At 40.3% G+C, this 27969-nt stretch overlaps 3 protein-coding genes across 6 annotated transcripts; 2 read left to right on the top strand and 1 right to left on the bottom strand.

Annotated features, from left to right (window-relative positions):
* The first annotated feature begins 61 nt into the window (after nt 1–61).
* Nucleotides 62–4201, top strand: hdhd3 (haloacid dehalogenase-like hydrolase domain containing 3). 2 transcript variants are annotated; one of them, XM_027279622.1, is made up of 3 exons: nt 62–182; nt 2061–2395; nt 2536–4201. In XM_027279622.1, the coding sequence occupies exons 1-3, from the start codon at nt 80–82 to the stop codon at nt 2929–2931; spliced, it is 834 nt and encodes a 277-aa protein (XP_027135423.1). In that variant the 5' UTR covers nt 62–79; the 3' UTR covers nt 2932–4201. The 2 variants fall into 2 exon arrangements, with proteins under 2 accessions (XP_027135423.1, XP_010744617.2); XM_010746315.3 differs by having other exon boundaries at nt 145–416.
* A 1215-nt stretch (nt 4202–5416) lies between these two features.
* On the bottom strand, nt 5417–12135 carry tgfa (transforming growth factor, alpha). Of its 3 annotated transcripts, XR_003462486.1 has the most exons (9): nt 11821–12135; nt 11066–11095; nt 10756–10938; nt 10404–10568; nt 9024–9138; nt 8425–8574; nt 8191–8282; nt 6855–7034; nt 5417–6765 (listed from the first exon to the last, which is right to left on the bottom strand). XR_003462486.1 is itself a non-coding variant. In XM_019262447.2 (8 exons), the coding sequence occupies exons 1-8, from the start codon at nt 11861–11863 to the stop codon at nt 7027–7029; spliced, it is 786 nt and encodes a 261-aa protein (XP_019117992.2). In that variant the 5' UTR covers nt 11864–12135; the 3' UTR covers nt 5417–7026. The 3 variants fall into 3 exon arrangements, 2 of the variants coding, with proteins under 2 accessions (XP_019117992.2, XP_019117993.2); XM_019262447.2 differs by having other exon boundaries at nt 5417–7034; XM_019262448.2 differs by lacking the exon at nt 11066–11095 and having other exon boundaries at nt 5417–7034.
* A 2951-nt stretch (nt 12136–15086) lies between these two features.
* Nucleotides 15087–26268, top strand: LOC104931328 (solute carrier family 2, facilitated glucose transporter member 11). Its single transcript, XM_010746316.3, has 12 exons — nt 15087–15180; nt 15384–15482; nt 16073–16233; nt 20617–20741; nt 20871–21000; nt 21103–21251; nt 21678–21865; nt 22400–22510; nt 23026–23127; nt 23783–23858; nt 24435–24562; nt 25135–26268. Exons 1-12 carry the CDS (start codon nt 15157–15159, stop codon nt 25351–25353), a joined length of 1512 nt encoding a protein of 503 aa, XP_010744618.1. The 5' UTR covers nt 15087–15156; the 3' UTR covers nt 25354–26268.
* The last annotated feature ends 1701 nt before the right edge of the window (nt 26269–27969 follow it).

The following is a 27969-nucleotide window of genomic DNA, read 5'->3' as shown; positions in this document are numbered from 1 at the left end:
TTTGTTGAGATTTCCTTGTGATCAGTTTGTTTTCTAAAGGACTGGGACTTGACTTTGCGCTGCATGTGATCATTTGCACATGCGTACAAATGTCTTCTTCTTCTTCGTGTCGCGCATGCGCAGGTCCGGCCACATTTATCATCACATTGCCGCCTGCTGCGCTGGATGTGACACAAAAACAGGTGACAGTAAACCGTGAATGAAAAGACTGAGCGAGGACGAGGGTGTAATAAAACTTTAGCGGGATTATGCGTGGTTAGAAGTGGGGTGAAGAAGAAGAAATCTCGGGCAGGGTTAATAGAGAAAATATGTCCAGAAGATGGCAACATCTGCGCCCGGAGCACAGCAGCGAAGAAGAAGAAGAGTGACGGTGACTGCTAACCTTGTTTACATCCGCTGACAGCGAGAAGACTTCGGTAATGTCTTAACTTTGGCAGCTAGAGGCTTTTTTATAACTTGTGCAACAACAACAAACAATAAAAAAGGCTGACAAGTAGTTAAAAATACAAAAGTAACGAGCGTAGCGTTACTAGCTACAAGCAGCAGCTAGTAACGTACGTTTAACGTTTGAACTTGTAACCAAGGCGACAAGGGCAGGTGGCAGTTGACGTTAATTGACGTACGTAACAATAACAACAACAACAACAATAATAATAATAATACAATTTAATTCATAGGCGCCTTTCTGTCACTCCGTACAATAAATACATTTATTAAATTACAAAAATACAACATTAAAAACAGGTTAAAATAGGACAGTGCAATTGAATCAGATGGAAAAGTCTATTATAAACAGACTTTTATAATATTATATCACTGTTTATGTTGTTCATCCATACCAGGTACAGTCAGATAGTCAGGTGTGTTATTTATGACCTGCTAGGATTGTCAGACACTGTATGGCTGGAAGATTTTGGCTTTTTTTTTTTGACATAACGAAGCATTTAAAACCTTTAAGGACATAACTGCTGTAGATGTGACACAAAATATGACTTTCTGAATGAGAGTGATGTGTTTTTAAACATTAAATGTTAACAGGCTTTGCATTACTCATAATAAGTCGTGAGGTTTTTGTATCAACTTCAGGCAACTTTAACACAATTTATTCTTTGTTATCTGACTCCAAATGTGAAAGAAAGGAAAATTTGTTCACGCCTGATTGGCTTTGTTTTGGCTACATTGTCATTTTAAAAAAATAATAAAAAAAAGCTTCAGTAACAAAATGTCATTAACACAACAGCAAGACCCCTTTTTGTTTGATGGAAGCCAGAAGTTGTAAAAGACGTTTAAACACGTTTCAGTAGGGAAAGCACAGGCCCACAAGTAATTAGACAAATTAGTCTATTTAACTGCTTTAGTTTCAGGGTCCTGGTTTTGTGAATGCTGGCTTACTGGGACACATAAATATAACAGACAAATCCACACAGGTGTTTTCACTTAATCAACCTGATTACATATCACCTTTTAAGGTGGGAATATATCCTTTCTATCTAAGTCTGCTGACTTAATGTAACAGCCAGCATAGCTGCACGCCTCTTCAACCTAAGTAATGGTCTAATGAGACAGAATAATTGAAGACATCTGTGTGGGTGAGCAGCAACACCTGTGAGTTAACGTGTCCTCTGTTAAAGAAGCTTAAAAGTACACCATCCATGGCTGAATTATCGCATTTGTTGGCCCTCAGCTTTTGGTCTTTGATTAAGTATTCAGGAATATCCATTATTTAACACGAGACATCTCTCAAAGACAGACAGATATCAGTCTAGATATCAGTGCAGGACCCAACATAAGGCAGTGTTGTGGTCAAGACCCCCTGAACCGAGACCAGCACCAGAATCCATCAAGACTGAGACAAGACCAAGACTTTAGGAAGCTATTTGCCAAATATCTTTGGCTCAGTTCCATTTGGCTGCTTTAGATCACTGTCATGTCTTACTGGGGCACGTGTGCTATGAAAAAGGTCTGTAGGACACCGCTTATTACATTGGGATAATATGATTTCACTATTTTTTCTCAGGTCTCACTGTGACATTAATCTGTCTTTTGTCTTACCTCTGTAGGTGCAATGCGATCTCGCCTGCGCTGGGTGCTGTGGGATGTGAAGGACACCCTGCTGAAGGTGCGTGCGTCTGTGGGAGAGCAGTACTGCAAGGAGGCTGAAAGACTGGGCTTGAACGTCAGTCCTGCGGAGGTCGAAGCTGCTTTCCACCATGCGTATCGACATTACTCCAGCAGATACCCAAACTATGGCATCGCACAGGGCATGGATGGACGGTCTTGGTGGATGGGGGTGGTGAAGAACACTTTCTCCCGGTGCAGAGTACAGGACCCAGCCGTGCTGAATACGATGGCTCACAACCTTTATCATAACTTCTGCAATGCAGAGAACTGGGAGGTAAATGACAGATGACACATGTGGCACATACATACAACTAATTAAAGCTCCTTCTCTGGTGTTATCTGCTGAATACACCATGAGGACCAAGAAGAACGGAAAACATGAACTTAAAATTGTATTGTGTCTCCTTGTTTTAGGTATTTCCAGACTCACACAAGGCCCTGGAGAGTTGTTCCTCTCTAGGACTGAAGCTGGGTGTGGTGTCAAACTTTGATAGCCGCCTGGAAGAGATTTTACGTGCTTGTGGCCTGCTGTCTCACTTCAGCTTTTTGATAACGTCAGAGGAAGCAGGTATAGCAAAGCCGAGTCCAGCCATCTTTGATCAGGCACTGCAGAAATGTGGCGTACCAGCTGCTACTGTAGCTCACATCGGGGACCACTACGTGAAAGATTACCTCACCTCTCGATCCGTGGGCATCCACGGGTTCCTATTAGACAGACACAACAAACATAAACAATGGGACATTCCTCAAGAGCATCGGCTCAGCTCCCTGGAGGAGCTGCCGTCACAGCTTCAGCAGCACATGGACTAATGCCAAACAGTCATGAGCTCAAGTGCAAAGCTACTCAGCTACTTAGGTCTGTGGTTCAGCTAAGGAAGTAACTTCTGTGATGTAGCCAAGTCTACAGAATAAAATAAATAAATAAATTCTGAGCAATAAAAATCAAAAAACAAAAAATATATATCTCAGTAAGGTGTCAGGCCACCCTCTCTGGAACGGTTTAGCGGTCTTTGAGAGCATCGTCACATGATGGTTTGACGTCGGGTGAAGACTATAGCATATGATTCACATCATTCAAACATTTAGTGACGCTCTTGTGCTACATGTTGTGTTGGAAGAAAACAGACCACTTCCATCAGGATAGAAATGTTTTAACCACCTGCTTCTGAAGACGATACATGAATCAGAACCATCCCATTAAAATGCCTATTCTATAAAAGCGTTTGTCCCCTCATTCATTCAGGATCTTACTTTTTATTGAGGGGAGGGAGATATGCAACAAAGCTCAGCCAGACTTTCCCAGAACCTTCTTTTAATTTGTCACCCATCTGTGCACGTCTAACCTTCCATAACTGACAGCTGGTGCAGTTAAAGAGGGGGACACTGTGGCTGCATTCCTGTCCACTTTTTCCTTTTAAAAAGGTCTTAAATGATTCAGTTTTTTGTGTGTGTTAGATGTGCAGAGGTGACCCCGCAACATACAGATTCACCATTATTCATTCAGATCCTTGCTTGAGATCATTAAGTTTCCTGTGTTTACACTGTTTGCTTGTCATCATTAATGGCTTAAAGGCAGCACGGAAGATATTAAACCAACAACTTTAAGTATACGTTAAAGTCACTCTTAAAACAGTCCACATGTTCAGACAGGTTTTGGCTGCTGTAATTGTTTCTCCTGTGAGTACTGGCCCTGGAAACATCCCTTCTTGATATGATTGTAATTTAAAGAACATTTATAATATATTCAGCAAACAAACACGGTCCAGGTGAAACACAAAGAAAGAGTTTTATACTCAGGCTGAAAGTTTGGACAGTACCAACGTGATTTGTCTATTTTTTTACAAAGAGTAAGGACTGTGGATTTTGTCTCCAACACATTGTAATCGCATTAGATAGTGATAATATCAAAGCCTTAAATAACTCTTGTGATGTTCATACTGTATGGGCATGTGAATATTAGGAGATATTAGAAGATACTAAAAAATGTGAGTCTATCCTTCAAGTCAGATGGATGAAGGTGAGACAGAAAGGATCGAACCATGTAAATCATCGACTTATGAACATGAATTTGAACATCGTGGCATCACATTCGTGCTGTTTGAAAGTGTCTCGAATGTTCCGACAGTTCTAGCTGAACAGGATCAGCTAACACTGTAAAATTTCACTGCTTTTTATGTCATTTGGGTGAACTTAACCTTTAACAGAAGCTGCGTGCTTTCCTCATTCCTAATTATTTGTTTTCGGTGCTTAGCGGTGAAAAGAACAAAGCAGGGTTGCTTAACCCTAATACCTTTGTAAATACTCTTATTTCAAACCATCTGGTCAGAGGCAGATACTGGGAATGTTGGGCTGAGGATCAAAAAGGACCAGAAGAGGAAGCAGAAGGGGGGGAAAGAGCAGAATCGCATTGCAATTCAAAGCAGAGCTTCAGCCTCTTATGGGGAGTAGGGATTGACAATTCAGCAAATCAGATTTAGGGAGTTCAAGAGAATTTCCTGATGCTGACAAGACAGAGCTTCCTCTTTGTGTCACCAAATGTGAATGAACACAGTTTTTATTAAGTCTTAATTTCCTTTTTTCCTTTGCCTTGTTTTCAATTGATTTCATTTGTTTCCCCTGGCACTCCTTTGTATGTTAAAGGGTATTGTGTATCTTTGGGGAAGCGCCTACAAGAGCTGCTTAATTCAAAGCTGGTTTAGTAGCTCAGCCAGACGGCTCTAAAAGGGCTCCACAGAAATCCAATTGCAGACATAATGGGATTGCAAAACAAAACAAAGCTCCTCGTGTGGAGAGCGAAAGGGAAGAGAAGAGGAGATGAAGCACATTAGAGAGGGAAGACGTCAACCCGTTGACATACAATGGAAATAAAAATAAAAAAAAACAGGATGTATGTGACGCAGTCTGGTGCATTGAACAGATTCTTTAACATGAATGGGTATACATTCTGTTAACTCAAAAACACAATACATCAAAAAATAAATTAATTCATGGCAACACAGAAGAGGGCTGAAAACATTTCCTTCAGCTATAAAAGCACTCAAGAGTTCAGCTCTTTGTTCAATTGTGCCTGGGGTTCAGGGTTCATGTTGGCATTCTTGAAATATTCAGTGAAAGAGAAAAATAGAAGAGCAGAGCATCAGAAAATCGGTGTATTTAAAGAGAAATAGAGAGAAGGAGAAAAAGGAAAGAGCTTCGGAAGTGAAAAGAAGGTCACGCGATGAACCTAATAACAGACTCCAGAGATGGGGCAACAATTAATGAAATACGTGAATAAAAATATGCACATAAACACTCGCATTTTTGAATTCATTTAATTGGAAAACAGATAATAGGAGGCTTTCCAATCGTGACAACGTAAATCAGACAAAGTAAGGGGTTAATGCATGAGAAGATCACCCATTTCATATATGTACACATTGAGCGTTTCTGAGCGGTTTTCGATATATACACATAAAATGCTGTAATGACAGACATGAACACCCATTCTGAATGTAGATCTCATCACATAGTGTAAACAAAGACAAGCGGATCATCCCCTCAGAGTCTTTTGGCATTTAAATACCATCACATTCATTTTACATTTTTTTCACGCTTTATACCCGAGTCAGTTTGTATTCCTTTAACAATTATTATTCCTTTTCTTTTTTTTTAAAGCAAATATTAAATATTGTGTTTTAAATTAAACTTCAGAGGCTTTCTCTCTCTTTAAAATGATCTAAATTCAAAGCAGAGGCAATGCTATAACACACCACTGTTGAAATTAAAAGTGATTCATGTTGGTCCTTTAAAAATAAAAGCCGTGATTTAAGTGCGTGCATGCTTAGGTGGACGTGTCTCTTCCCTTGAGTGTATTTGGCATCTCTCTTCATTTGGACACTTATTCCAAGTGACTCCCTTACACAGGAAGTGCAGTGTTTTTTATCACGAAGTGCAACAATACTATATGACCACTCAATAATGTGGCCTCCCGGTTGTGCATGTGTCGTTACAGTTATAGCTTGCAAATCAAAAACCCCTGATCCATGAACGTGTTCAAGTACAGCTCAGGAATACAAAATAAAACTGACAAATATTTCAGCTTCAGTAGCAATACTGGAGTCAAATTCATGATTTTTTTTCTCAAAACTACATTGGAACAATTTTAAATTGCAAGATTTATGTATGATAAAAGATTGAAATCCATGTTTTTAATCCATCAGCAGTCAGGTAAATCCATCATTCCTATTCCTGTCAGGTGAAGTGAGTTCATTCTTTAAAAACAAAACTTTTTTAAAGCATCAGTTTCCCCCACCATCATATATTAAAAATGTCCTCTGTGCTTATAGAGTTCGGATGAAAAGTGTGCCAAGTTATTAAAAGACAAAAATAGGAATTGGGGTCTTCTGACTTAAGTAAATGAATTATTGTTGTCCTGCAGCCCAAAATAAACACGGTTCCTATTCAACATCCACACTGGATGATTAATGGCTTTGTAGATCATTTCTCATGTCCTCTAGGCCAGCCATAAACAGTAATCAGGACACACAGAGCTCTTTCCATGTAGGATTTGGCAGCAGCTTCATCCTCAGAGCTTCAAACAGACTGTTGTAGTTCTGCGGGTATTTCCACAGAGTCAAAGAGTGAAGAAAACACGTTCCTATGGTGCTGCAGGTCAAAAGTTCCAGTCAGTGGAAAAAAAAAAAAAAAAAAAAAATGTCATGGAACATTTAACCTCCCACATCAAGCAGGCCTACCTTAGCCACACACTGAAGATAATGCTTCTTCGCCTCTGGCCAGGTCTGCTTGATCAGAACTTGTGAATACCACTTTGAATGCAATCCTGAGGGTTTTTTGGGCCAGATAAGATGAGGAAAACTGGAAAATGTTGCGTGATGCAAACAGCTCATGTTCCAGCAAGATGTCTTCTCAAACCACTGAAAAAGATATCATAAACACACAAGTTAATTTGAAGTATTTAAGTTTGCTTACTGTACCGATCTCAAGATCTTATCAGGTTGATATGTTTACTTATTTAGATTTATTTGTATAAATACTGTGTATTTAAAACCTGATAGGTCTCATTCCTCTGTGCCATAAATATTTGACAGAAGAATTTTAAAAAGCTGCACTATTACTCTTTATTACCATCAACACACACCCTCTATATATTTTTGTTTGCTTGTTTGTTTTTTTGACTTAATCCCACATATTCAGTCGCTCCTGGAGTTACTTACAAGTGCAACAAACCTTTAAAAAAGCACTATTAACTCTTGTTTTTGTTATGTTTGCTAAAAACTACAGTTGCCAGCTAATGAAACATATTTGTGACCTGTTTGTTGAGGGTTACATCTTCATTAGGATCAAATAGGTATTTAAAAATAAATGCAATTTGTTAACAGAAGGAACATTTTTGAACAATTCCAGCTTTATACCTCAATATGTATAGATTGACTGACACAGAGATTCCCTCGATCTGCATCACATGCTCGACCTGCAAATGTAGGACTGAGCATCTGTACGTGGGGCACACACAGATACCTACTGAGCTAACCTGAGCTGCCTCTCTTGTACTTTTGCCTAGATGTAGCATCTACTGAACATTTATTAACTGTAACTGTATATAGTTTTAATTATCTATTTTTGTAATATTATTTCCATAAAAAGCATTTTTTATTGCAGAAATGTGGATGCCCACAGATTTTCTATTTGTACTTATTGCAGAAATGTGGATGCCCACAGATTTTCTATTTGTACAGCACAGGTTTAATTTCTTAACGCATGTTTAATTTCTCTGCACATCTTTGCTCAGGTTTAATTTAAATTCAGATTTATCTCATAGGTTAATTTTAATGTGTGTTTACTATGTCTCATATGTCACCACTTTCAAATTTGTCAGTTATTTTCATCCCCAGACTAGTGAAAGCACTTTTACAGCACTTGTCACATTCACCCATTCATACACTGATGGCAGAGGCTGCCACACACACACATTCGCTCTACCACCTGAGCCACAGCTGCCCACTAGCCCAGTAGCTGAGAAGTAAATAGAAACTATAGAATAATCTTTCTGACAAAAAACAAACTAAGTACCACTCTCAGAAGGATAGCAAGGCGCTCCATGCTTCTCTAGGACGTAGTGATGCGCGAGTCTCCGTCGGCGACAGTCCTGCCTCCACCAGCAGCTGCACAATAAAAGATGTAAAGACCCTGCTCACATTTATTGGCCTCATATTGCTTTACAATTGTTATCCTAAACACCGGACAGTTAATCAGCTATGACCTCAGTGAAAATGAAATATAAGATATGTCATGCATATTACTTACTGTAACAGTGTACATAACACCATGATGAGAACACACCCAATCACGCACAACACCAGCACCGTGGCAACTGTCTGTTGTCTGTGATTCGTTGCAACGACAGCGAGTAGATCTGCATGTTCACACCGCATCCCAACAAAGCCGGGATGACACCTGCAGCAAGGACAAATTTACATTTTTTTAAATTTATTTTTGCAGTACTAAATATATTGACTATTGAAGGTTTTCTTTTGACCCTAATGAAACCTAAATCTGATGTCATTTAACTCACATACTTTTGTATATAAAACTAATTTTGATAATAAAACACTTTCTATTTTAACCACAATCCCCACAATGCTCTGCCTCCTTGCACCCTTGCACTTGTTACAGCACCAAATATCTTTAGATTTTCTTTTGTCTCTTTTGAGGAATGGCAGCATTTTGCTTTAACATATTATTTTCAGACCTCACTGCTCAGCTAAGCAGTGACTGAATCACCAAAATGACCAAAGAAAATCTTGAAATGCAGAAGTGGGTCAAGCATCTTGTTTTGCAAATGTGAAATGATGTTAGCACAATAACTATACAGAGTAATTTCACCTATTCTGGCAACAACTTACACACATGCAGGTGTCTCCTCTAATATCAGGAAGCGACAGGAGCCATGGAAGCAGAAATGGCGATGGGAGTCTGGACAGTCATCAAAATGAGACCGAACAGCTGCCGCCACAAACTCTGTGAGGTTGTAAGACAAGACATTGTTGGCAGTGAGAGATGTGTCAAAGCATTGGCAAGTTCAGGGTAGTGTTTTTTTAGTTTTTCTCTTACCAGAAATCGCAAATATTTTTTTTATCAAAATTGATGCAAATCAATCCACTGAGGCACAGGGAAGCATCTAACCTTAACCCACCTTCTTCAGGGCACGAATTACACCCTAAATTATAATATCAAATATAATCAAAGTGCGCATGAATCTAAAAATACCCTTAGCCTGCAGAGACCTGAAACAACAGCATGTACTAAAGCCTAAAGCTGACACCCACGCCACCAACGGTAGACTGAAGCCTTTTGTTACCGGTTGCGTGTGGATTTATGGTGGCTTACAACTCTCACTGCACCTGGGAGGGACAATTAGAGTCAAGAGAAGTCCCGATGGGACACTGCAAACAAAAACCTCTGTCCATCAACCTAGATCAGAACTCAGGAGAGAGCACATCCCTGAAGGAACCACAGTTCTTTAGCAGAAATTCAAGCCTTTAAGCGACCGGCTCAGTTTTCACTCGGGACAAAAATATCTGATTAAATGAACACCCAGACAACACAGGCAACACAGAAAACACGACATTTCTTACACATAAGCTGTACAGTCAGACAAATTCCTACATAACTAACTCAAACAGACGTCAGTGTCTCCCGAGCAGCCGAAACAGATGCACAGTGTCGCATTCAGGGTGGGAAGGAGGATGAACATCCAGACAGATAGCTGCATTACAGCCTTCGTCACACACTCCATTCCAACGGTAAATGGGCTTTTGGATTGCAGCCTACATGTATTGTCTCCTTCTTTCAGACTGTGAAAGCCCTCTGTTGTCCCTGAGGCATCTGCCTACCAACCCCTCTCCCTTTCCATGTGATTTTGGCAGTCGAACGAGAGAAACATTGAGACAGAAACCAGCCTTTAGGGCACGTAAGGTGCTTTTCACATGATAATTCAATACACTAGTAGGTGCAGCAGCTTTTTTTGTGAAATTGCTAAATATCCTGCTCATATGTGCTGCTCATAATCTTTAATTTGCTGCACTTACTCACGCTAAGAGGATCAATTATTAGCGAGCGCCACACTGTCTGCATGTGTTGATGCACTTCAGCTCGATGGGAAGCTTTACAGATTGGAGAACTCTGTTGCTGTGGAAGCAGTGAGAGTTTCTTAATGGAAATGGCTCGACAACAAGCTTGAACCTTCACTTGCCTGGACATAGGACGACTTTTCTTAAACTTACTTTTAACTGGAGGGATGTTAGTTGTAGAAGTTGCAGTAGTTGTGGTCGTTAACGCAGAGTTGCTTGTCGATGTATTTGAAGCTGCAGTGAAGTTTGTTTCGATGAAAATTATTGATTCATTCATCGTTGAATCGCTCGTCTCTGTTTCTAATGTAAAGAGAGAATCTGCAGAGAGGAAAATAAATAATGAATACAAGCTCTGATGTGAAAAAATACAGAAATAACAGCAAAACACCTCAGGAAAATAACACTGGATAAAGAACGCCTACTGTGGAAGCAACAAGGCAGTGCATCAGGGGATCGTTTTCCTGGAAAGGCTTCAATGAGCTTCAACTTTCGTGCTGAGACTTACCTTTAACTGGAGGGGCATCTGTTGTTGTAGTCACGGTGGTTGTGGTAGTTGTGTTTCTGCTGCTGGTTGTTACAGAGCCACTTGTCGAGATGTTCGAAATGGCGGTGGAATTTGTATCGATGGAAATGCTGGCTTCAATAATTGTTGAATTGCTCGGCCCTGCTCCAAATGTAAAGAGGGAACCTGTAGAGAGTAAAATAAACAGCTGTTAACATATTACACAGTCCTGATGTGAGAAAATATAGAAATAACAACAAATCCCTGCAGGAATATGAGAACAAAAACACAAGAAAGTTCACCGTAAACTCACCATTGAGTACCACAGACATACTAAAAGTACCTATAGGAATATAAAAAAATATATATTACTATATTGTGATTTTTTTCTCCCAAAAGGAAAACCAGGTGTCACATAATCTTTATATGATAGACCACCTTTGTCCCAGTAATCTGCCCTTGGACAACTATGATCATGTGACTTGGTCTTCTATGTCATATCGATGCTTCATTGAGTAACTTGTACTCAACAATAGTAACAGGGTCAAGCATCCACTAAAAGGATGAGACCAAAGCACTATAAATACAGCAGGTCTACTGTTTGTGACCACACGCAACACACAGCTAGGGACACAAACCGGATGGTAAACACACAAGAAGGTGATTTGATTTAAATAAAATTTGACAAATACTCAAAGATAATAAGAACCTCTCGCTTTTTCCCCCTCCTAGAAATAAAAAATGTATAATACAGAAATGCATCAAAACAACACACCCACTTCAGTTTAAATATGCTTAATTAAGAGGATAAATAAAATACCATCAACCACCACAGCAAACTCAATACAAGCAGCAAAACAGTGCCATGGTTAAACACTTCATATTTAGACTAGGATAGGAGTATTATACTGATTCATACTGCATTTAATCCAGTGGAAATGATACAGATTAATCTGTCATTCAACTCTGTTAGCTCGAATAGTTAATCAATATATTTATCTGAATGTTTAAAAGTCAGAATCAGACATGGACACCAATGAAAAACAAAAACACAAAAAAACAACTCACCGCTTATGAGAAAAATTGCATCCCAGAAAATCCGAGTCATCATGTCGACCTGTAGTCTAAACTATAGCAAGTTGACGGACAGCCTCACTGAAATGCGGGCGTGTGTTAGGAAACCACATTAGTCAGGAGTGTGGCAGGCTGCAGGGCGAGCAGCAGCAGCAGCGCACAAAACATTTAATCCCGTGATCACAGACCTGCACACCGGTGTCATTTACACACATCTGAAGCGTCGATTTAGATCAAGTCGTAGCAAAGTCTTTAGTCTTCAGTCAAAAAAAAGGAGAGGGTGCAGGGTGTCCGAGCGTTTAACTTCTCTGTGTTCAATTGAGGAAACTCGTGTAATCCTGTCAGGGGCTGACCAATTAGAGACACAGAGGGAGGAGGAGGAGGAGGAGGAGGAGGGTATCATCTCACACTGACCTCAATATAACACTCCTTTTGTTTTAATTCAGGTGCCTCTTAGCCTGAGTATTTAAATCAAGGTAATTAAAGTTAATTGAAGTTATTTAATCTGGGGGAAAATGAAATAATCCACTGCAAGTGCATTCAAAACACTTGACTCCTCATTCTGCAGTAAAACAGTCCCCTGACAGTGTTTTATTATCATATATGATGCTTTTTGGATTCAAATTCCTGCCGCATTGATGTTTATATTGTATTCTAATGCTGTAGATGTTTAAGTTTGAGCTCATTTTAACTACTTTATTTACTGTTTGGTAGCTTAATCTACAGAAATGCATCATATTCTATAAGATCAGCATTTGTTTTGCCCTGTGAGAGCCATGAATCTCTAAAAAAGAAACAACTTGGAATGACCCTGGAAAAACAGCTCCTTTTTCAGCTTTATTATGTGGCATTTTCCAGCTAATCCAAGAGGTTTAAAATAGTTTGTGCAGCGTGAGAAGAAGGAGAATTTTCTCAAACACTAAAGGAATAGTTTATCAAATTCAAAATGATCAGTTAATAAGAGTATGAAAAATGTAGTGGAATAAAAACATTTGCCTTTAAATGGCTACAATGGAAATATTTATGTACCTCAAATGTGTACAGTACTTTTTACGGCATCCTGCAACACACTGAATTATTGTAAATACATTTAAAATAAAATCACATGTAAGTTATTTGATATGTGACAGTGAAATAGTGTGTGTATGTACAGACTGTAAAGCCCTCTATAAAAAAAACATGAACTCATCTACATGCCTTTATTTATCGCTCAGTTTTAATGCGAATAAAAGTCATTTTTGATTCATTTTTCAGTGCAGCCTAAGAATAGCTCTGCTGGTCCGTCTGTTCATTCATCTGTCATCTGCAGTGTTTGTCCAGAACATGATGTTATGTTATGTTATTACTAGAGCATAATTCCTAATGCTCCACTCTCTGACCTTTTGTCAACAGTGTCATGACGTCATTTAACAGGTTCATGAAAGCTGCCAAACTTTCCAGGAATGCTTCAGACACACATGACTGTGCATGCTGCATTTCTTCTACACTTGCTCTCAATAATAGACATTCATCATCCTAATAGTCCCACAATGCCTCTCCTTTTTCTTTTTTTCTTTTTTATCTGTGGCCTTTATCCTGGGGGGATAAATCCAGCTAGTTTCCTTCTGTAAAACATATCAGCGAGGATGTGAAGAAGAAGTCATTCAGCGGTCATCTGAAGGAAAAATGCAACTGCTGAAGGGTCGCTTTAATGAATAGGTAACCCGTTTTTTTTAAAGGGATGGATCAGTTTCTTTTATTTTACTACTTAACAAAAGTCATAGTTTCTGTAATAAGAGGGTTGCTCTTATTATAGTAACTACAGTTTTTGTTAGTGGGTTTTTTTTTTTTGTGGAGAGAATTGGAGAGGAAATGCAATCCGTTTTTCTATTTGTGATGTTGAAACACACAACATGAGCTGCAAACAAAGAAACAACAGCAGCAGCAACATTTGCAACCAGCTCCATCTGCTGGACATAGACAATCTACTAAGGTTTGCTTGAGACTTAATCATAAAAAGATAAGGATTATATACAAGAAATTGTTTCAGAAGAAGAGAATAAAGTGTATGACATTATAACAGCCGAAGAGTTTATTCATTACTCATTCAACTCTCTCTCTGAAACCCTAAAAGTCGATGCAAGTTGTCACAAAATCGTCAAGTTTTCTGTGTCTCGGTGGGTTTTATTAAATTGATTTAGTGCAAATGTGTTTAATGGTTTCATTTCTGTCAATTAATTATAATAATATAATGTTGTGTATCTGTCCTGCAGAACAATTTTGTGTACAAATCTAGATTTAAGACCTTTATTATTTGTTGTTTATTTTGGTGCATGCATGGTGTGTGTGTGCTGTGTTTCATACAATTTTCACAAACTGGTCAGATACTCAGGGGCCACTTCATTAGATACACCATTACAACTGAATGTTCATGTTTACATCTCTTCATTAAATCAACACTTTCACATGCGAGGTGAAAACTGAAATGATATTGACAGATGGAGGTCTATGAATGGAGAAATGTCACATTTAGGACGTAAAAAACTGTCTGAACTGTAAATGTAATGTTGTGGTGTTCTGTGTGACACATATGGACTTTTGAATGGAACATGATAAAGGCACACACATAGACATACAAAACCAAGATTAAGGAGTCGACCACACACACACACACCATGCAGGCTCATGGGAAACACATAGACAATATTACGTTTACGTGACACTCAGAACACGGACATATGATTATAAGAAAGTACAGGACCGTTGGGTCCAGATCTGGTGATCTGACTGTATATCAGTGATGTGAGAGTCCAGATCTGGTGATCTGACTGTATATCAGTGATGTGAGAGTGACGTAAAAATGGGTATAAAAGGTTGTGAAAAAGAAAAGTAAAGGGTCATTCGGATTCACAAGCAGCTGTCTCCGTGTTGTTATTTCATTACGTTTTGGAAGGTTTCTCCACAACAATGTGCAGCTGTTTTATTTGAGAGTCATACTTTTATTTATATTTTTATCTTATATTTATTTGTCAGCATGTCAGAATGAATTCACCTCATCTCACCTGAACTCTTCTCCTCTGTGTTGTTGTGTTCTTAAATACTCACCTAAATTGGAAAGGTGACTTCTTGTCACCTTCATAGCATGTCACAACAGAACTCAGTAACTCATTGTTGAGGCACTATGAGGGTAAGAGTGTTTGGTTACTTTGGTTTGTGGTTGCACAACTGCAGCCAATCAAAAGAGGTCTCGTGCCTGCAGTAAGAAGGTATTTACAGCAGGAGGTGGGCTGACCTGTGTGGTTCCCCATCGGACTTCATCAAGTCACTTTTTCCCACCACCTTCGATGAACAATGGAGCATACTGATGCACAGAAGGTAAATGAGTACATTATACATTTCATTAAGTCGTTTATCCTCGATTTGTTTGATTCGTGGACTGAAAAGCAGAACTACTCTGTGGTTGTATAGTAAATATGAGATGCAGTGCTGTTTGAAGTAACAGTGAAGCAATCGATGATACATTCACAGTCAGTGAAGAAGCAACTGAGTGACAATATATAATCTGTCTGCATTAACAGAGCAGCTCTCTGATATTGGTGCTGATGGTTGCTTCTGCAGCCATTGGAGGAACCCTTCAGTATGGCTACAACCTTGCAATAATGAACTCTCCCACAACTGTAAGTTTTTTTTGTTTTGTTTTGTTTTTAAACTGTGAGATTGTGTGTTGAGTTGGTATAGGTGTATATGGTATAATTGGTTATTTACAGAGCTGATAAGTCTCTGGAGGGTGAATGTTCAAAATGTAACATCTACCAGTGTAAACACACATTTGCATTTTGGCTTAATAATATTCACAATGCTCATCTGTGAGTGTGTGTGTGTGTGTGTGTGTGTGTGTGTGTGTGTGTGTGTAAGAGCTGCATAGACCAGCATCAATGATATTTTGTATTTAGGTCACAGGGTAAATTGGCACGAACGAGAATTAGGCTACTTGTGTCTGTGATTAGTCATTCTCATTGTAACATATCCAATTGTATTGTGCTGTTGAAATTAGTTCTGGATTCCTCATTCCTCAGTGTTTAGTCGGCTCATTTAGGCCGAGCACAAACTTCCATCAGCAAACAGTTCAATAGACACACATTTTATGACAGACATACGAACAAACTCTTTGCGTAGAGGTCATAAGTGTCATCCTTAACCAATATTCTGATTAAGTGTGTGTTTGTTTAACTTAGGGAAGCTTTAATAGTCTTATCTTTTATCACAGTTTATTCAAACCTTTATCAATGAGACATTCCTGGAGCGCTGGGACATGCAATTGCAGGACTACCAGGTGACTCTGGTCTGGACAATTATTGTCTCCATCTTCTCGTTGGGGGGCTTGGCAGGGGCTCTTATAGCAGGACCTATGACCATACGCTTCGGAAGGTAATGCCACATATTGCTTCATGCTGCCATATGGAAATGAATGAATGCATGAGTAGGTGACAAATTGAAATTTGAGTGAATGATTATGCGAATGGTTAGATTTTTATGCTGATTCAAACTAGTCAGTTTTTTTCTAGCACGTCAAGTTTTTTCTCCATCGCTTACCCTCCAGATAAGCAAAATTCCACTGATCAGCTGTAGTAAGACTTGCCAGCTGATTACGATTGGACTCATCTACAGCTATGTGGCAACATGTTTGTGCAGTCACAATTGAGACAGTGCGGTTAGAGGTGTGTGCAGCTCCCAATAGGTCAGTACTATCAATATCTGCAAACAGAAAGCCAGCATAGTAGGAAGGAAGAGGATCTGTGCTGGCTTTTCTCTTAACCTTGTAACCATGGGCATACCGTTGTAAATTCTATTTGGTTTCATGCTGTTTTTGTAGTTTTCAAAGCTTGTAACTATTCCATCTTATTGTTTTATTTTCATAGGTATATATTTCCTTTGTTCCAGATCATGTCTGCTCCTGCTACTTCTCATCGTAAATGCCTAAACAACCCTGACTCCTTTTGCTATATTTGTGGTAGTTTCATCATTCCAAGTCAAAGAGGGCAAACATCAGTGCATTTGTCAAACACAAGCATATTTTGCATATTTTAAAGTAAAACTCAGTGATCAAGCCACGGGCCCCTCACAAAGTGTGCAAGCAGTGTGTCGAGGGTTTACGGACGTGGACCAAAAGAACACATGAAAAGTTGGCATTTGGTATCCCCATGGTTTGGCGAGAGCAAAAAGATCATTGCACAGACTGTTACTTTTGTTTAGTGAAAACAAGCACCAATCTGTTAAATACAGTATTTTTCATATTTTTTAAGAAAACAGGGATCCTATAGTTCAAAAACTTGACGTGATGGAGAAAATGTGAGATAAGTTTTGGATTTCGCACCTGAAAAATAGTTAAAAACAGCTGTCAGACCTAACTAAACAAACCTGAAAAATAGTTAAAAACAGCTGTCAGACCTAACTAAACAAAAATTGTGTTCCCCAGTGTAATGGATGGATGGATGTGTGAATGGACTTTCCTCTATCTCTGTCATGATTCTCAGAGAAACACACATGCATCAATGATTCTTGGCTGCTCATGTTGCTATGACTAACTTGAATGCATTAGGCTTGTTGTTGTTCTATTTTTGTCTTATTGTGAACAAATCTTATGAAAAGACTGAAACCAACAACGTGCTGGTTGTCCATCAGACTGCTGTACTCAGCCAGAATTCAGTCATTTTTAAAAATGGGTGACAAAAAGAGTATAAAAAAAGGTAGATAATGGTGAGTTTTTATATCCTCCTAAGACCCAGCAATTCATTTTTGTCCTCTGTGCAGGACATGAGTCTGAGACCTCTAAGTCAAACATAACTTATGGAATCTATCTGAATCCCACTGTCCCTTCAAGAGGACATCCTGGGCTCTCTTTTGATGCCCCAGTTGTGGCCAACACAGCACATACACTGTCTTTTTCAAAATAAAACATCCATGTTTTACAACAAGAGAGTTAGGTCAACATTTTTTTTTTGCAGATATCAGGTTTCTATTGGTAAAAATCAAGTTTTTTTCTTTAATATCAAAGTCTTTACTTCAATTTAGTAATATTTTTTAGAAAGGCACAGTAATTTTAACCCTTTCAAAACACAACTGTTATGTAATGTCCTTTGTAGTGGACATCAGGACTCACTAACCCCCAATTTAATACATTAGGGAGCAGGGGGCTATGGCAGAGAGGATTTTGCCAAGAATTGTGGAGGGAGGTTCAGATTTAGAGCAGTCTGAAGCAGGGAAGCCCAGACTTCCCTCTCCCCGGCCACTTCATCCAGCTCTCCCGGGGGGACCCCGAGGCGTTCCCAGGCCAGCCGAAAGACATAGTCCCTCCAGCGTGTCCTGGGTCTTCCCCAAGGCCGCCTCCCGGAAAACCACACTGCTCCTCCTGGATCTGAGGTTCAACAATCTTGCGGACCCTTCTCTCCAGGACCCCTGAAAAGACCTTCCAGGGGAGGCTGAGGAGTGTGATCCCCCTATCCCCCGGTCACACCCTCCGGTCCCCCTTTTTGAAGACGGGAACCACCACCCCGGTCTGCCAGTCCAGAGGCACTGCCCCCGATGTCCACGCGATGTTGCAGAGAAATGTCAACCAAGACAGCCCCACAACATCCAGAGCCTCGAGGACCTCCAGGCGGATCTCATCCACCCTCCCGGGGCCTTGCCACCAAGGAGCTTTTTGACTACCTCAGCGACCTCAGCCCCAGAAAAGGGGCGAGACCACCACAGGGTCCCCAGACTCTTCCTCCTCAAAGGAAGACGTGCTGGTGGGATTGAGGAGGTCTTCGAAGTATTCCCTCCACTGATCTAAGACGTCCCCAGTCGAGGTCAGCAGCACCCCACCCCCACTGAACACAGTGTTGACAGTGCACTGCTTCCCCCACCTGAGTCGCCGGATGGTGGTCCAGAACCTCCTTGAAGCCGTTCGAAAGTCATTCCATGGCCTCACCGAACTCATCCCACACCCTAGTTTTTGCCTCCGCAACCGCCGAGGCCGCACTCCAGTTCGGGGACTGCCGCCGCGACAGGCACCGACCACCTTACGGCCACAGCTGTGGTCAGCCGCCTCGACAATGGAGGAACGGAACAAGGTCCACTCGGACTCAATGTCCCCCGCCTCCCCCGGGACGTGAGTGAAGCTCTCCCGGAGGTGGGAGTTGAAGCTCTTTCTGACAGGAGATACAGCCAGACGTTCCCAGCAAACCCGCACAGAACGTTTGGGCCTGCCAGGTTTGACCGCCATCCTCCCCCACCATCGGAGCCAACTCAGCACCAGGTGGTGATCAGTTGACAGCTCCGGCCCTCTCGTCACCCGAGTGTCCAAAACATGTGGCCGCAAGTCCGACGACAGGACCACAAAGTTGATCATCGAACTGCAGCCGAGGGTGTCCTGGTGCCAAGTGCACATATGGACACCCTTATGCTTGAACATGGTGTTCGTTATGGACAATCCATGACGAACACAGAAGTCCAATAACAGAACACCGCTCTGGTTCATTTCAGGGGGGCCATTCCTCCCAATTACGCCCCTCCAGGTCTTACTGTCGCTGCCCACGTGAGCATTGAAGTCCCCCAGGAGGACGAGGGACTCCCCAGAGGGAGCACTCTCCAGCACCCCCTCCAAAAACTCCAAAAAGGGTGGGTACTCTGAACTTCCATTCGGTGCATAGGCACAGACGACAGTCAGGACCCGTCCCCCCACCCGAAGGCAAAGGGAGGCTACCCTCTCGTCCACCGGGGTGAACCCCAACGTACAGGCGCTGAGCCGGGGGGAAACAAGCATTCCCACCCCCACTCTGCGCCTCTCGCCGGGGGCAACTCCAGAGTGGTAGAGCGTCCAACCCCTCTCAAGGAAACTGGTTCCGGAGCCCACGCTGTGTGTCGAGGCGAGCCCGACTATATCTAGCTGGTACCTCTCAACCTCACGCACCAGCTCAGGCTCCTTCCCCGCCAGAGAGGTGATGTTTCACGTCCCCAGAGCCAGCTTCTGCAACCTGGGGTCAGACCGCCAGGGTCCCTGCCTCCGCCTGCCACCCAACTCTCTCAGCACCTGCCCCCTGAGACCCCTCCCATGAGTGGTAGGCCCATGGGAAGGGGGGCCCATGTCTTTCTGGCTGTGCCCGGCCGGGCCCCATGGGTGAAGACCCGACCACCAAGCACTCGCCAACGAGCCCCACCCCCAGGCCTGGCTCCAGGGGGGGCCCCGGTGACCCACGTTTGGGCAAGGGAGACCCGGCTCCATTGATATCCATATTAATCAGGGGAATTGAGCTGTGCTTTGTCTGGTCCCTCACCTAAGACCTGATTGCCTTGGGTGACCCTACCAGGGGCATGAATCCCCCCACAACATAGCTCCTGGGATCATTGGAACACACAGACCCCTCCACCTCGGAAAGGAGGCAGCTCCAGGAGAGGAAAACATAAAAATGAATTCAGTATTATAACATTACATCACTACATTCTGTATCAAACAAGACCCGATGTCCACTACAAGGGACAGTCCATAAAAAATAAATAAACAATGTTTTTGATGCAATATGTTTCCTTCAACCACAATACTTAAATTATCATGAAAATATCAAAAAACTTTTTTTCCTCTGGGTCTCAGGAGGATAAGAGATACATTAGTCTTTATCTACACAAGTAATTGAATATATTCATTGCTGGTTTGGGGGTAATATTATTGTTTTATATATAATAAATAAATATATAATATATCTGATCTACAAACAGAAAGTCTGTCTCTCACTGATCAACTGTCCATCTAGTCCTTTATTTTTCTTTCCCAAGGAAGAAATGCCTGTTATTGAACAACATTTTCCTCATGAGTGGCGCGCTCTTTGCTGTGACAAGTAGAGCTGCCAAGTCTTTTGAGATGATCATCATCTCACGTGTCCTGGTTGGAATAAACGCTGGTAGGTTATATATGAATATGTTAGTTATGCCTTTTTTTGATTTTCCTTGAATATACTTACTGATGATTCGCAGAAGAAGCTTAATTAAAATTTATAAGCTCTACAGAAAGACACTGTGTGTTTTTGCAGGGGTCAGCATGAATGTGCAGCCCATGTATTTTGGAGAAAGTGCACCAAAGCACTTAAGAGGGGCTATCTCTTTGTCATCAGCTGTTTTCACAGCATTCGGGGTAGTGTTAGGACAGATTGTCGGTCTCAGGTATGGACACAATCTCGTCTAGGCTAATCTTTCACTGTGAAATAACAAATATGTGCCGTATATTATATTTTCACAGTAACACTCTGGATTATTTATTTATAGAGAGATTTTGGGCAGTGAGTGGTGTTGGCAGTATCTTCTTGCCAGCAATGCCATTCCTGGCTTCATTCAGCTCCTGACCCTGCCGTGGTTCCCAGAGAGTCCCAGATACCTGCTCATCGACAGGGGCGACAAGGAGGCTTGTATTAACGGTGGGTACTGTAAAAAGGTACTTAAGTACAGTTTTAATGTACTTTACTGGAGTTTTTATGTCTATGTGACAAATGTGTCACAGTGTCCAGTCATATTTTATATAACAGTACTACCAGAGATACATAACAATCAAATTATCCAATATTTCACCCCAAAAAAAGGAAATACATTAGAGCTTAAAGCATGGGTGCAGAAATCTTGCAACCCAGGAAGGCGCATAAGCAATTTTGAGTACTTGTACACTGTTGTATTAGTACTTTTACATACTTAACTAAAGGATCTGAGTACTCATTGACCACTGCTGTCAACTCAGATTATATTATACCTTTCTTAAACTGTATGCAATATGCATGAAACACACAGAATAATAAATTATAGCCGAAAAAACACACAGTTATTTAACTTGTGCTACTTTTCTCGGTCAGCTTTGAGGCGGCTGCGGGGCTGTGAGGTCCAGAGCAGCGAGCTTGATGAGATCCTGGAGGAACAAGCTGAAACCAAAGGCATGAGACCCGCTCGACCGTGGGACCTCTTCACTGATCGCTCAGTGCGCTGGCAGCTCATCACTGTCATGATCATCAGCAGTGCCATGCAGCTCTGTGGCAACGACTCGGTAAGAAGAGCTGGCATCAATGGCATTTACAGTGCGGCATTTCAGTGTCACTGACACCAAGCACATAGTAAGAGTATCAGATGGTTTTTTGGCCCGCTGCTCTGTCGGGTTGATTAGAAATTTGAGACGATCCATCAGCAGTGTGAGTCGTGTCTGGGTTTATTTACGTTCCTGCAGGTCATATTAATAATGCACAGTGGTGTTGAAGCATCACCACTTGCTACAGTTGTTGCTACAGCAGCTTATAGTTTACTAAAAGTCATTCTAACTCTGTATATATGGGCATTAATAACATGTCTAAGCTGATTTGATTTGAACAGAGCTGCAACAAGTTCTCATCAGAAAATGCTGACTAAATACTCCATGTGTTTTCAAGACTTTTAACCACATGCTTTGCAGTTTTAGGAAGGGGATAAGGCATTAACATAGTTACTCGTTGTACAAAATGTTGGTTTAATCAGCTTAATAACAGTTGAAGCACTTGTAATGATGCTCTGCATACCCTAATGTTTCCTCGTGTGCTTTTTCTTTCAGATTTACTTCTATGCAACATATGTATTCAAAGAGGCTGGGGTATCTGCTGAAAAAGTCCAGTATATCACAATTGGCACTGGGACATGTGAATTCACAGCCTGTATACTGTGTGTAAGTACCTGTTATGTAACCTGTTCGAGCCAAAGAGAGACTGCATTCCTGTTACAGCTTTAACACACGCTGAGGACTACGAACAATCCCACGCAATGGAGTTTACACTTCATTTCACGGTCGAGAATTTTGAGTATATGATGTTAACTTTATCACAACATGAGTGCATATCTAACTAACTGCTAATTACAGACACAAGAAACATTCCTGGATATCTTTAGATGGACTGTGTCTTTATTTTGACATTTTGGGAAATATGCTTATTTGTTTTCATGCGAAGACTTAGACTTAAAAAATCTAATTAAGCTGTAACATGTTGATCGTTGGTCATTCTCTTAAGCCATACATTAAGCCACTGAATATCAGACTGGAGTCGATCTTTTTTCATGAAACAAGTCTGCAAGAAAGCGAATAAACATATTTCACAAAATGTAGAACTATTCCTTTAATAAGGCAGCAGGTAACCATGAGTTTCATGTTTCTGGGAATACACCAACTAAACATGATATTTTCAGAACCTGCTGATAGAGCGCAAAGGCCGGAGGTTCATGCTGATGGGAGGATTCATTCTCATGACCATCTGGGCTGTTGTTTTCACAATTGCTCTGTCGTTTCAGGTGAATCACTTATATATGACCTACATAATGCATACTCCTGATAAATCATACATATATCTTCAATGTGTCAAAGTTCAAGTAAAATAATTTAGCATGTGTGAGTTTTCTATGATGAAGTGCAGTAATTATGAGTTATCCTCAACAGTCTGGTTTGTATTCCTGCGTTTGTGGATGTTAAATTGTCTTTGTAATTGTTAAGATCACAGATTGACTGAATATCTAAAAAATATAGTAGTAGATTTATCACACATGCGTTTGTGTCACTGTATGCAGATGAAAACACATTAATGCTGTAAAAAAAAAAAAGTGATGTGTTGAGTGTGTGATTTGATTTGATTTTGATTTGATTTTGATTTGATTTGATTTGACTGTGGGAACAGAAATCCAGTGAAATCTATGTTTCATTGTGTCAGTCAATCCACTAGGAGGCATCAGAAGTCAACACTTTTATTTGGGTGAAAACACAAAGTAGATTGACAACAGGAGTAAAAGATGATTTAAGTAACTTCACTGGATTTTGCTACAAGATTTGGAGTTTGAGTTTTTAAAGACATCTCAAATCTCTCGTCAATCTGTGAAATATAAAAGAGTCAAACCTCTTGATCTGGTGGATACTGTGGATATTTGATTTTTTTTTCTTTCCACATGCAAACAGAACCATGTATCCTGGATGTCGTATCTGAGCATGGCCTGCATCTTCACCTACATTCTCAGCTTTGGCATGGGACCAGGTCAGTTTAACTTCTTTATTTTTATGTGTAACACACAACATCAGATAAAATCTCATCTCAAGATGTATCGATGGAATTAAAATAATCAGTCCTCGTTCTGTCGAACCAATCAAGATGTTCCATTTAAACACTTTTTGCATTCTGGTTTTCAAATTTCTGTAATACATCAACATCTTCAATACGGTTTTAGTAATTTTCTCCCTGCAACTATAAAAATGCTAAATGTAACTCCAAAACATTAACTTGGATGATGAGGACCATTTCACATCCAAATGAGCCATAAACACACTGCTCCCCACACATCTCAACAGCTGTTACCGTCTGCATAAAAACTCAAATAGTCTCCTCTGGGCACATTTCAGGTGATAAACAGTTTATAAGGTGCGCCCAGTGCAGTCTAACACAAGAGTTATGCAACAAATTCCTCACTTCTTGAAGATTATAAAGAGAGGTGTTCATTCAACAGGATTTATTAGTGCTGCTAAACTGTCTTACAACACACACTGTGTATGTATTTATATTTCTAAGGATGTGACGTGATAAAGATTACTCTGATTGATACATTTTATATTTCAGCCGGAGTGACTGGTGTCCTGCCCACAGAGATTTTCAATCAGACTGCTCGTCCAGCAGCCTACATGATCGCTGGCTCCATGATGTGGATCAACCTTTTCATCACTGGAATGCTCTTCCCGTTTTTAGTGGTCAGTTCGGCACTGCATCCATCCAACTGTCAACGTCTGTCCATACATGTGCCCATTCATTTAAGTGACGATAAACAAGCATTCATACATAGAGAGTAGCTTATTAAAATTATAAATTTAAACCAAAGTGCAAATACAGCTGCAGCATGATTAATAAGATAAAACTAAGACGCTATTTAAAAGAGTTCTGGCATACTGCTGTGTCTCTCTCTACTGTATACCATCTAATAACAGGCAAATAGGCTAAAAATATATACTTTTATTGTAAATTTTACATATTTATTTTTAGGTTTAAATGGAACATTGTTAATTAATTCATTTATAAGGAGACTACAAGCTAACATGAAGGTAAATGCAACATGAGATACTGTGGCTTCATCTTAGTTCCTGATGATCTTTCTAACATGTAGAATTTTAAGTTATGTTGTTATTTCATTCCCAATAACATAAATAGTTTTCTGTATATGTTTACGTATACAAGTGTAGAAAATAGCTTGGAGGTGTTTAAGACTTAGAGACACAGTTAAACATTTAATGATTCATTTATCTGACACCTTGCCTTTCTTTTCCAGAGTGAACTGAGCGAGTTCTGCTTTGTGCCTTTCGGTGCGGTCTGCCTGCTGTCTGCTCTGTACATTGGCCTGTTTCTGCCCGAGACCAAAGGGAAATCTCTGCAGGCCATAACGAGTGAATTCCACAAGCTCAATTTCAAAGGCCAGAGCAAACAGTGTGAATCACAATCTCAAGCACAGTATCAGTTGGGTGAAGTAAGTCACTCAACGGCCTTGTAGACGGATGTATCACCTGATACGCACAGCCACCACTGTAAAACTCCCTTTGGCCTGCTCGAGCTGGAAGAAGTCCTACACAGTCTGCACAGGAACCGGGGGGGAAATATTCACTTTCATATGACTGAAAGCGACTTACATCTACTGTAACTCCTTTATCTGGAGTGTGATGTCTTTGAAGAGAATTTAAAGGAATTATTTTTGGTGTCTTCATATGTAAACACACAGTTTTGCCACAGTAACTTAAAGGACTGTTTATTTGGGTATTTGTGACAGACCACAAATCATCAGCTACAAAGACAGTGCATACAAAAAAAACCCTCTGAAAACACATTTATTTATAGGTAAAGAATCAGCCTCAGAAACAGCAATGAATTTCACTGTTTTTCCTTGTTTAATGGGACAAAGAAAAGAGTTGTCATCCATGGTAACAGTAGATTTTTACATTTTTTAACGACTGTGGCAAACTATGTCTGCTCATGTGTGAGGTGAGACCTCATTTACTGTCTTCAGAAGCAAACAATAAACTTGTACTTTATCAAACATGATGTTTGTATCAGCGTGCAGACGTCATTCATGAAAAGATAACTGCTTTTTAGTAATTATGAAATCTGTTTTACACGAGTGGAATGTGTGCAGTTGTTTATGCTGAATATTGGCAGTATTCGTTTTTGTTTTAATGATCTAAATCTGAGCCAATAAAATCATCTGATATTAACATAGCTTATCATATTTCACTTTACAATGAGATCATGAAAACGCACATTTTAAACATAAAAGTCAAAAAGCATTGATGAATAAACTGGACAAGCTGCTAAAAGCTAAGAAATAAGCCTCTAACCCCAAAAGGACAACTCAAGACCAACAAAGAAAATGGAACAGAGGTGCACTGTAACACAAAACTCATAAATACATAAAGCAAAGGAAACACAAAAATCTGTGTCACTGTGTTTATTTTTTTAAATGTTGATTGTGACTGAATTTACTGATTAAATGAATGAGTCATGAAGTAGAACCCAGTGAGTGACAGCATTTCAAATGTTCACAAGTCACATGAGTAAATCCAGAAATACAGGATGCATTCTGGCTGACCACATTAACCTGTGGTCTGTGGATTCATAATGCATAACACAGGACAGCAGTCAGGTAAGGTCGGGCAATAAGACCTAAAATGTATATCACTGGATTTTGTTTTGTGTCTTTTACGGTGACAGGGAACATATAACAAGGATAGTTTGAAGTGGCGTTGTATGAGGTACTAACCCATAGTCAGTGTATTATCTACAGGAGGGCAGCAGTCAGCTCATTTTGGAGAAGCAGACATGGATCCCAGCACAGAAGCTGTACTATGCATCACTGCCCTCCACAGAGCTGTACAAAAGAGTGCAGAAGCCTTTAATTTAATTAGAATATAATTGGACATTTGGTTTCTGTTTCTGCTTGATTTAGAAGACAATTCAAATGTTGCCATTCCATAATAAAGCAAATTGAGGACACACCACAAAATCACCAGGACACCACAGCTTTCTTTGGATCTCTTTTAGTGAATGAGTGTGTAATGATACGTGATGTGACAGCGACTGTATTAGTTCACACTCTCCTGTCAGACTCAGTCTCCTTCAGCTCCAAATGCAGCTCATTAAGTGGATTAGCTCCCGTGAGACAATACCAACTCACGTATTGTACGGGGGCTTGAAGTTAGCTGGAATATTAAAGGACACTATTACATTAACACATTTATTCATTTATTTATTTATTTATGGGTTTATATGTGTTTTACATTGATGTATCTTGGGTTGAGTTATTTTAATCAAGGATTTTAAAGGTTAAGTGTGATGTGATTTGGTGACATCTAGCACCGAGGTTGCAGATTGCAACCAACAGACTACACCCTCCCCCCCACCAAGCATGTAGGAGAAACTACAGTGGATACAAAATTTGTGAAAACCAAAGGCCAGTGTTTGATCTGTGCTGATTTATACTGTAAAAATACAGTAGTTAACAGGTTAACTTGTAGCTCAGCACAGTGTATGCAGTCCCTCTAACAGGCACTTGAGGCTGGCTACAGAACATGTCATGGAAACCTGTGGCTGACATCACAGATACTACAATATTTTACACAGCCTATGACACCAAGCTACCCGATGGAGCTGTGGATATTAAAGAGGATGACCCCCTGCTTCTTCTTCTCCCCAAATTCCACAGTTGTCGGTTGTTGTCCTGACATCAGGAATATATGGACACAAACTCTCTCAGTGTAATCTGTGAAGCTCCTCCAGAGCCACAGAAGCACCTCTCTCAAAGAGTAACCATAATGTTCACGTAAACTCAGTATAGTTAATCTCTAATGTGTGTATGTAGTGAACTGTTCTTACACAGGATTATGTATGACATACAAGCTCTGTGTGAGCTTAAATGTGCAGCAAATACTCAACAATCCTCTCGTCCTTACAGCCAACCCACGTCCTTTTTGCTTTTCCTGTTACATCCTATAATCTGCATGGAAAAGTAATATTACTTGAAATCTGTTTAGTAGTTAAACATTATCAAATCAAATCAAAATCAAATCAAATCAATTTTATTTATATAGCCCAAAGTCACAAAGTGCATTTGCCTCGG

This window comes from Larimichthys crocea, chromosome VI (genome assembly GCF_000972845.2).
Source record: "Larimichthys crocea isolate SSNF chromosome VI, L_crocea_2.0, whole genome shotgun sequence".
Classification (NCBI taxonomy): domain Eukaryota; kingdom Metazoa; phylum Chordata; class Actinopteri; family Sciaenidae; genus Larimichthys; species Larimichthys crocea.
The sequence above is the reverse complement of the archived record's forward strand: the minus strand, read 5'-3'. Positions and strand labels throughout refer to the sequence as shown.

Coding starts and splice junctions, on each gene's coding strand:
- hdhd3 (XM_027279622.1), top strand. CDS start 80: ATGCGTACAAATGTCTTCTTCTTCTTCGTGTCGCGCATGCGCAGGTCC. Junction 183..2,060: donor TGGATGTGACACAAAAACAG/GTGACAGTAAAC, acceptor TTACCTCTGTAG/GTGCAATGCGATCTCGCCTG. Junction 2,396..2,535: donor GCAATGCAGAGAACTGGGAG/GTAAATGACAGA, acceptor TCCTTGTTTTAG/GTATTTCCAGACTCACACAA.
- tgfa (XM_019262447.2), bottom strand. CDS start 11,863: ATGATGACTCGGATTTTCTGGGATGCAATTTTTCTCATAAGCG. Junction 11,096..11,820: donor TGCAATTTTTCTCATAAGCG/GTGAGTTGTTTT, acceptor ATATTCCTATAG/GTACTTTTAGTATGTCTGTG. Junction 10,939..11,065: donor TATGTCTGTGGTACTCAATG/GTGAGTTTACGG, acceptor TACTCTCTACAG/GTTCCCTCTTTACATTTGGA.
- LOC104931328 (XM_010746316.3), top strand. CDS start 15,157: ATGGAGCATACTGATGCACAGAAG. Junction 21,001..21,102: donor GGACAGATTGTCGGTCTCAG/GTATGGACACAA, acceptor ATTTATTTATAG/AGAGATTTTGGGCAGTGAGT. Junction 21,866..22,399: donor AGCTCTGTGGCAACGACTCG/GTAAGAAGAGCT, acceptor TTTTTCTTTCAG/ATTTACTTCTATGCAACATA.